This window comes from Miniopterus natalensis, chromosome 4, assembly GCF_054644295.1.
Source record: "Miniopterus natalensis isolate mMinNat1 chromosome 4, mMinNat1.hap1, whole genome shotgun sequence".
Lineage (NCBI taxonomy): Eukaryota > Metazoa > Chordata > Mammalia > Chiroptera > Miniopteridae > Miniopterus > Miniopterus natalensis.
In genome coordinates, this window is record NC_142084.1 from 94,963,360 (window position 1) to 94,973,379 (window position 10,020).

At 39.1% G+C, this 10,020-nt stretch overlaps 1 protein-coding gene across 3 annotated transcripts in view; it reads left to right on the top strand.

Annotated features, from left to right (window-relative positions):
* CREBRF (CREB3 regulatory factor) overlaps positions 1–10,020 on the top strand; it is a 44,023-nt gene that overhangs the window by 24,045 nt on the left and 9,958 nt on the right. For all 3 annotated transcript variants that reach the window (XM_016211242.2, XM_016211240.2, XM_016211241.2), the window contains exons 5-8: positions 2,364–2,558; positions 4,224–4,413; positions 5,689–5,762; positions 9,414–9,536. In XM_016211242.2, coding sequence (XP_016066728.1) covers positions 2,364–2,558; positions 4,224–4,413; positions 5,689–5,762; positions 9,414–9,536 — 582 coding nt within the window. The remainder of the gene's footprint in view (positions 1–2,363; positions 2,559–4,223; positions 4,414–5,688; positions 5,763–9,413; positions 9,537–10,020) is intronic.

Consider the following 10,020-nt stretch of genomic DNA (forward strand, 5'->3'; position numbering starts at 1 on the left):
TTATACCGTTTAACTGGATAGGCACAGGGAAAGTGGGAAGCCCAGCTGGAGCTGGACTCCTTGAGTCATGGGGCCTACATCAGTCCCAGGTTCTGCTCAAGCACTTAAACCCTCCATGAGCATGTTTCTTTGTGAAAAGGGTGTTAATAATCTCTTTCTACCAGTTCTTACAAATCTGAAATGAAGTTTCTGTAAGTAAAATATGTGAGGACAAGTTGCTAGCTAAGGGAGCATATAAAATAGTGTTGGGGGCATGGGTTCACCCCTTTAAAGTCGACAGTTCTCTGAGCTCTGATAGTGCATGTAGTCATGTAACCACCACCACCTAAGGGAGTTGTGTGTAAAAAAAGTTCCCCTGGTGCTCTGGGCTGGAATAGACTGAAGTGTGGAATACCAGTTCCTGATGTTGGTGGGAAGATGGGAGTGTTTAGATTGGTCCATCCACCAGTGCTGAGGTGTTCCCAGGCATATGAGGGGAATCTCTGTGAGCCAGTTAATTTTGATTGGCCTGGTGGAGCAAGGGGCTTTTTAAAAAGGCCATTTTGCAACATGGCCTTTTTGCACCTTTTCCAAAGGTAGGTGGAAAACTGGAACAGGATAAAACCCTTCATTTTGAAGCGAAACATTCACACAAGTAAATAGGCCAAAGCTATCTAACACAATTTTTAAAAGTCAGAGTTCTAGAAATTATTGTGTCACTGAACTTGTGCATCATTTCTTAAAGAAGCACCTAAGGTTTGCGTTGACACTGCCTACCATGTGGCTCTGAAGAACCTCAGGTGCACTCTAATGCTGTCCAACACTTGGCCTGACTCTTGCCTCGAAATCATTCTGCTCCTCAAATTGATTCTCTTTTTAAAGGTCATGTTTAGTGAGGTATACTTTTCACACAGTAAGATTCACCCCCTTTAAGGACACACTTCTGTGAGTTTTGACACGTGCGTGTCATCACGTAACCAACATAATCAAGACACAGAAGAATTTGGACAGCCCCCCCTAATTTCCCTCGAGTTCCTTTATAGTTAGCCCCTCCCTCCACCCTCAACTCCTGGCAGTCACTTTGTCCCTATAATTTTGCTTTTTCTAGAATGTCATGTAAATGGAATCATATCTTAATTAATTCTTAATCTGTAGAAAACCTGGTAAAATTCTAATCCCCCCCCCCAAATGCTCAGATGTCATCACTTTCTTAATGTCAGTTCCAGAGGAGTCACGTTTTTAGGAGGGAAAGTAGTCATTTTGCTTGGCCAGTGCTGCCCAATTTTTTCTGGCCACCTTAGGTTTAGGGTTGTGTACATCCTGTGCCTAGCTCATCTTCACTACCCCATGTTCCTAGTCCTAAATACACGGAGTACATACACGGGTGGGCATCCTCTGAGGGAATCTGAGATTGATAGGCCATCCTGTATTGGGGCTGACCAATCATTCAAGCAGCTCAGAACTAAGTGTTTTCTGAAACTTCCCATTAGTAAGGAAAATAACTTATTTAAAAGTGAAGTAAATGCCCTGGTCAGTGTGCTCAGTGGTTAGAGTGTTGGCCCACGCACCGAAGGATCTCGGGTTCAATTTCCAGTCAAGGGCGTGTACCTAGTTTGCTGGCTTAATTCCGGGCCCCTGTTGGGGCACGTGGGGGAGGCAGTCAATCAATATGTCTCTCTCACATCCATGTTTCCCTCCCTCCCCCCCCCGCCTTTTTCCTCTTTCCTTCCATTCTCTCTAAAGAAAAAAAATCAATGGAAAAAATGTCCTCCATGAGGATTAACAACAACAAAAAAGTGAAGTAAATGCAAATTGTTTCCAGTAAAATGTTAGAACAGGCATATAAGTTTTTATTTAATAGCCTGTGAGAGAACTGTCATTAGTGTACTTTTACAAAAGGGGTGGGGTGGGAGGTCGAAGAAAACCACTGCTCCCTCACAGAATTCTGCCCAGAAATGCACATAGCTTTCGGTCTGGGGATGTTTCAGAGGCATAAATATTAAAAAGAAGACATTTAAGATCACTAGTGGCTAAGTACTGTTACCTTATGGTGCTTTTGACATTCTTATAGCTGTATTTCATCATTCTCTCAGTCCTACGTGAAGATACAAAGTGTTGTGTACTAACTTATAAAAACTGAAGAGAAACCCCAGGGAGATAGTGTAGTCATCTATGCTTTTAATCTCTGAGTATTTTATGAATTAGAGATTTCTACATTAAAAGTTATTTTATGGGCCTGGCTTATTATCTTTGACATGCCAGTGATAAACAGCGATGTTTTCAGATGAATAGAAATGTATCAAGTATCTTGTTGTTTGTCCTGATTGGTGTATTGAAATTTATGGAACTGAAAAATTGGGGTGGGGGGTCTTTTTGTTTTTTAGGCTATGAAAATGATTCCGTGGAAGACTTGAAGGAGATGACTTCAGTATCATCTCGGAAGAGAGGTAAAAGAAGGTACTTCTGGGAGTATAGTGAACAACTCACCCCAGCGCAGCAGGAGAGGATGCTAAGGCCATCTGAGTGGAACCGAGACACCTTGCCAAGTAATGTGTATCAGAAAAATGGCTTACATCACGGTAAGCGGATTGCTGTCAAATATTTTGTGTCACTTTGCACAGAGATACTAAACCATAGTGTTTAATCATTGTATGTAGGTGCCCAAACCTTCCTAGCAAACTGAGAGGGGAGCATAGAGCTGCTGTGTTTGCTATGACCACTCTTCACTCACAAATAGGTTTTACCAGGGTCAAGAGCCATCACCTAAACAGGAAGAAAGGCCTATGTAAAAACTGTTTCATTTCTAGTCACTTCCAGGAAATGATCAGGAGACTGCTGATTCCTGACCTGTCACAGTTGCTATAAACCAGAAGGGTTGGCGAGAAAGAGAACGGGCTCCAGTGTTCACTTCCATTGTCATCCAGTCTCCAGGCCTAATATAAACTGGGAGATTGGGATCAACAGTGGTGAGAGGAAAGAGGAGGGGGAGGGACAAGAGAGGAAAAATAGTGGTAAGAAAGGAGTAGAGACAGAGGAGTGGAAAATAAGTGTAGGGAGAAGCTTATACTCTAAGGTCAAATTTCGAATTGTGAACCCAGGTCGATGTAATTAAATAGAATTTCTTCTGCATAAATGTTATTTGTATGTTAATCTAAAATCTGTTCTATAATTTTACATTAACCCAAAGTGGAGGGCACTAGTAAACTTGGTGCTCAGTACACAGTTTAGTCACTCATGCCTCACATTTAAGTTGCTAAGCATTTTTGACACCGTAATTGTGCCAGAAGTATATTTGTGCCTCAGTTTCCCTTTCCACTGGTACCCAGGTCTGCACTTTACCGTCTCTTAATGAATAAAAACCCAGTTTTTGCCTTCAGGGCAATTTTTCTACCACAGTGAAAAGACAGGATCAATATATAGGTTCAGATGGCATGTGGAGAATGCCAGGAAAGTTCTGTGTTGTAGTGTGGTTCTGAAGAGCAGTCCCGCTTGCCCGCAGTGATAGGGCAGGACCTCTGGAGTCTTCCATGACATTATGTACCAAACTAACTGAAGACGAGCTTTCAAAAGGCAGCCTTTACTTGGTCGACTTTTTTTTTTTAAATATATTTATTGATTTCAGAGAGAGGAAGGGAGAGGGGGAGAGAGAGACAGAAACATGAATGAGAGTCGTTGATCGGCTGCCTCCTGCATGGGGATTGAGCCCAAAACCCTGGCCTGTGGAATCAAACTGTGATCTCCTGGATCATAGGTCAATACTCTACCGCCGAGCCACACTGGCCGGGCACTTGGTGCACTTTTGAGTCAAATACAAGAGCATCAAAGCATCTCAGTTTGGGTAAAATATCCAAAATCTTTTCCTGACTATATATTATACCCTAGCCCTGATTTTTGCGCGCAGGTGAACTTGCACTCCGATCCTAAAGTTTGAGGTGCTTATTACTGCCATGCCAATCATAAGAATCTGTCATACTGGGGATAGAAACCTTAAGGTGAGAAGGACTTGGAAAAGGCTGGAGCTGACCATAGTGCCCCCATTTCTTGCAGTCACAAGGTGGGAAGGAGAGGTGGCTAGCCCTTCTAGCACAGGTTGTTAACATTCTGAGACTTCTGAAACATGCTGAGACTTCTGAACAAGAAAAGAGGGGTGGGGTGGGGATATGGTTTTAAAATATGGTTATAGAAAATGTATGTCTTGTTAAAATAAAATGGTGTAACTTAAACTTCTTTTAAACCACCTGTAGGAAAATACACAGTAAAGAAGTCACGGAGAACTGATGTAGAAGACCTGACTCCAAACCCTAAGAAGCTGCTGCAGATAGGCAATGAGCTGCGGAAACTAAACAAAGTGATCAGCGACCTGACTCCGGTCAGTGAGCTCCCCTTAACTGCCCGGCCCCGGTCAAGGAAGGAAAAGAATAAGCTGGCTTCCAGGTAAATGCTGGTCACGTTCACTCTGCGAATGGAGTCCAGGAGATGAGGCTAGGCTTGCACTGAGCTTGTAGAGAAGCTCATCTTCCCGCAGCCATTTACTTAGAAGTAGACTTTTACAAATACTACAATGAGAGAATGATAATTTTCCTGTGAAAATAGAGGTGGAATGGATGCTTGATGAAAAAAGTTTTTAAAGGGGAGAGGTGAATGGACTCAAGTCTAGTATGACAATGAAAATTATTATCATAGCTTTGTGTTTTATTTCGTAATAATTAAAACTCATCCCTTTTAAGGTACACTTCTGTGAGTTTTGATAAACACATCGATCCTATAAGCTCCACCACAATCAAGATATTGAACATTTTCATCATCTTAAAAAATGTCCTCATGGCCCTTCATAAACAGCCCCCCCGGATCTGTGTTCTGTCCATACAGTTTTGCATATTCTAGAATGTCATGTAGATGGAGTCATACTGCATGTAGCCTTTTGACTCTGAGTTCTTTGATTTAACGTGATGCGTTGGAGTTTCATCCATGTTGCTGAGAGGAGGAGGGGTTCCTTTTTATTGCTGAGTAGTATTCCTTCGTGGGGATATACTTCAGTTTACCTATCACCAGTTGAAGGACATTTGGGTTGTTCCCATTTTTTGGCAATTATGAGTAAAGCCACCATAGACATTCACTTAGAGGTGTTTGTGTGAACATAAGTTTTCATCTCCCAGGAATGTATGTTTAATTTTATAAGAAACTGTCTAAGTAGCTATCTCCAAAGTAATAAAGCAAATTTTTAAAAAATTACTGTTTTCCAAAGTAGCTGTGGGTACTATTTTACATCCCTACCAGCAATATATGAGGGTTCCACTTACTTCACAACACTTGGTATTGTCGGTTGTTTATTTCAGTGCACTGGTCATAGCTTTATTTATTTTATTAAATTTATTAGGGTGACGGTGGTTAATATGAACATACATGTTTCAGGTGTGGGTTTCTATGTTACAAATCTGTATATTGCACTGTGTGTCCACCACCCAAAGTCATATCTTCTCCCATCACCACGTATTAAGATCCTCTTCACCCAAAAGCTTTATTTTTGAATATGCTTAAAATTTTTAAAAGTCAGTTTGGATAAATAATTATATTGTGGGTTTTTGAGTTACTTAATATAAACATCGGTAGGCAGTGGGTTTTGGTTGCTATTAGAAAATGACAGTAAAGAGAAGTATATTCTAGATTTTCACTTAAAAAAAGTGAACTAATTGCTTCTTCCTTTCACAGGGCTTGTCGGTTAAAGAAAAAAGCCCAGTATGAAGCTAATAAAGTGAAATTGTGGGGCCTCAACACAGAATATGGTAACCTAAACTTTTAAGAATTTGATTAACCTCCTGTTATTTTGCTGACCACTCTGTTTTTCTTTGGTTTTGTTATTTGCTTTCGCTATAGTCTGCCCAGTTTTAGGCCAGCTTCCTTTTTGTTAATCCATTCAGTAAGCTACCTGCTCTCATTCATTCCTGTGCTAGTGTGAGTGTCTCCATCTGTGGCTCCCTAGCCTGATCTCATCTCTGCCCTGAAGAGCTCATTTACTTGTTAGCATAGTAATTTCTTACTTTCGTTTTACAGTTCTGTTGCTGGGTTAGCCAAATTTATTGCCTACTGTTTATTTTAGCATTTGGGTTGACAGTTTAGATCTCTGGCTTACAAATTTGATTGCTCATTGGATTTGTCTGTGTACATGTTGAAATACAGATTCCTAGGCTTCTCCTCAGATCCTTTGAATTGGAACCTGTGTTAGGAGAACCCAGGAATTTACATTTTTAACATCACATTAGTTACTCTTATGCAACCATCCTAGCATATATTTGGGAGTCCTTGCTTTAGATCAGTACTTCCCAATCTTTCACATCATGGCACATGTAGAAAATTATCATCTCTAAGCATCCTGGAATAGAACAGATTAGGCTGCTTATAGAAAGAGGCCCCTGTGGGCTGAGAGGACCACTCTCATACACCTGGAACCCTTTACAGCCCAGTAGGGGGTTAGGAAGCTCTGGCTTGATCTGTGTCCCTCCGTTCCCCCGTGCTCTGTTATTGTTCCTTAAGCTTGGTATCATAGAGTTTGCATGTTCCTTTGCCTCTAAAATGGTGAGGTTCACTGTGTAGCTCTTTAAGTTGTATTGTAAAGTGAAACAGTGGCAGAATGATCAATTATTATTTGTTTCTAGAGATTTTCTTAAGTGCAGCATGATGTCTGGCACATAGGTGCTCATAAACTTTGTGTAGTTTTTCTTAATCCTTGATCATGACTATCTCATTTCTATTTGTGAGGGCAGAAAGAGGATTTCTAGCTGTGAAGTTTACAACTTGTTAAATGAACTGATGTTTTTATTTATTAATGGCCACTTTAATCAAGTAAGTGAATTAGGTAAAATAATAGTTGGCTTCTTGCAGTGGAAATCTATCCCATTTTCTTATTATTATTTCTTGCTATTGAAGCATTTTGATCTTGAGCTCTGTGAGTAAAATAGATATAATTATTGCAATGTCATGGCATTTGTATGTCTTTTAGAACCCAGCTGGCTCACACTGCAGGGAATGTGGTGGGCCACTGGGAGCCTTGTGGGTCTATGTTTCTTTGAACACATGTTGCCATCTATCTCTATGTTGTTCAGTTAATGTATTTATCCATAATTATGTACATCTCTGTGGCTATATATTTTTGCATTTGTATATATGCACTTTTGTTAAATCAATTGACAATGTATGTATGGGTCTACTTCTAGACGCTATATTCTGTCCCATTAATCTATTTGTCTACCTTTAATTTATATAAACTATTTTGATTACTGTATTTTATAGTAAATCTTAAAGTCAGGTAGTGTTAGTCCTCGCTACTCCTCCAATTCTGTCCTTTCCTTTCAAAGTTGTTTTGGCTATTCTAGGTCCTTTGCATGACCATATAAATTTTAGAATTAGTGTATCACCTTTTTAAAAAAGCCTACTGAAATTTGATTGGGATTGCTTTGAATCTGTAGATCATTTTGGAGAGAATTGCCATCTTAACAAAATGGAGTCTCCCAATCTATGAACTTGGTATCTCTTTTCCATCTATTAAGTCTTCTTTAATTTTGCTCCACCTGCTTTTATAGTTTTCAGTATAGAGTGCTTGAACATCTTTTGCAAGATTTACTCCTGGGTATGTTATATTTTTTGGTACTGCTGTAAATGGAATTGTTTTTGAAATTTTAGTTTCAAACATTTTGCTGATTATAAATGCATATAAAATGGATTTTTAAGTACTGCTCTTATGTCTTATCTTGCTAAATTTGTTTGTCAGTTCTAGTAGTAGGTGTGCAGATGCTCTGGGATTTTTATTGAAGTAATTATCATCTTCAAATAGGGAGGGTTTTTTTAGTCCTCACCTAAGGGTATGTTTTTATTGACTTTAGAGAGAGGGGAAGGGGGGAGGGGGGGAGAGAGAGAGAGAAACACATTGATGTGAGAAAGAAACACCAATTGGTTGCCTCCCGAATGCACCCCAACTGGGGATCAAACCGCAACCTTTCGGTGTACAGGATGATGCTCCAGCCAACTGAGCCATACTGGCCAGGGCTAAATAGGGAAGGTTTTATTTCTTCCTTTCTGATCTTTATGCCTTTCATTTCTTTTTATTGCCTTATTGCAATGTCTAGGACACTGAATGGTGATTGCCTTGTTTGTAGTCTTGGGGGAGGAGGGAACCTTTCACCTTTAATGATGATGATGTCTGTAGGCTTTTTTTGTAGATGAGATGCCCTCTGTCATTTTGAGTCAGTTTCATTTATCATGAATGGGTGTTGAGTATTGTCATACAGGGTTTTTTACATTTATTGGAATAATCATGTTGTTATTTTTCCCCCCTGCAAATATGTTACATATTCACCTGTTAATATGGTGAATTACATGAATTGATTTTTTAATATTAAATCAGCCTTGCATTATTAATAAACTCTACTTGGTTATGATGTATTTTGCTTTTTATAGCAGGATCTATTGCAAATATTTTGTTAAATATTTTTGTGTTTATATTCAAGAGGGATATTAGTCTGTGATTTTTCTTTTTCAGACTGTCTTTATCAGGTTTTGGTATTTGGACTATACTGGCCTTATGGAATGAATTAAACCATAATCTTTATCTTTTAAAAAAAGTTTAAGATTAGTTTTATTTCTTTCTTGTGTATTTGGTAGAATTTGCCATTAAAACCATCTGGGTTTTCTTTGGGGAGTATTTTTTGATAAATTCAACTCCTTAGTAGAAACAAGCTGTTCAGATTTTCCATTTCTTCTTGTTTTCAAGAAATTTGTCCGTTTCATCCAAGTTGTTAAATTTGTTGGAAGAGCATTTTCTTATTGTCCTTTTAATGGCTCTAGATTCTGAAGTGATAGCCCTGTTTTCATTCTCGATATAGATGATCGACCCGTCTAGCTGGGGATGGGGATAGGAGAGGGCATCCATTTTGTTGATGTTTTCAAAGAACCAACTTTTGGCTTTATTAACTTTCTCTATTACGTGTTTGTGTTCAGTTTCATTGATTTCTGCTATTATCTTTATTATTTCCCTCCTTCTGTTTACTTTTAGTTAACTCTGCTCTTTCTTTTTAAGCTTCTTAAGGTAGGGAAATTTGTTCTTAAAGCTTTTGTCTTTGAAGGACTTTGATTTATTTAATAAACACTTACTAAGATCTTATGAATGGATATACCAGGCACTATCATAGGTCTTGAAGCTCTGAGGACAAGTAGGGCAAGTTGCTTACGGGGTAGTGTACATTGATACATGTTTGCAGTGTGTTATCAAAAGTGGCACATCATTTGAAATTAGTCTGTTTAGATAAGAAAGCTTATAACTATCACTGCTTAATGTTTTCTTACACATTCTCCATTTTTAATTGAGTATCTGTTATTACATAATTAAAAGCAAATTCTTCTATGTTAGTGACACATTCCAAGTGTCTTGTTCTGTCTTACAGATAATTTGTTGTTTGTAATCAACTCCATCAAGCAAGAGATTGTAAACCGAGTACAGAATCCAAGAGAGGAGAAAGGACCCAACATGGGGCAGAAGCTTGAAATCCTCATTAAAGATACTCTTGGTAAGAAGAATATTGGATAATTAATAATAAATAATAACATGTAGTGGAAAATCCAGGCTTCAAAAGGGTGAGGAAAACTCACGTGCTTTCATTGTAGTTACTCTCGCTTTGAGTAGTTTTGTCTTTTGAGATTTAGCATTCGTAAACACACACTGCTGGTTGCCACATGTTGTCTTTAGGACTCATCGCTGAACTATTCTAACTCTTAGGAAAGATAAACTTCTATTGACTTTAAGTTTCTCTGAGGAAAAGGAAAATAAAGATCCCTGAGCTGTCAAGACTCTGCGGTCTTTACTGTAGTTGAGATACTTATCTACTCGTTTTACCCCTAATTCACCCCACAGGATTCTAACAAACCTGACTGTCTGGTTTCCATTCCCAAACAGATGATACAACATGGGGAGGAACAGAGAGGTAGGCATCCTGAGGTCAGGCACAATGTCACCTGACAGGGAGAGCACAGGTAGCTAACATAGGCGTGGAC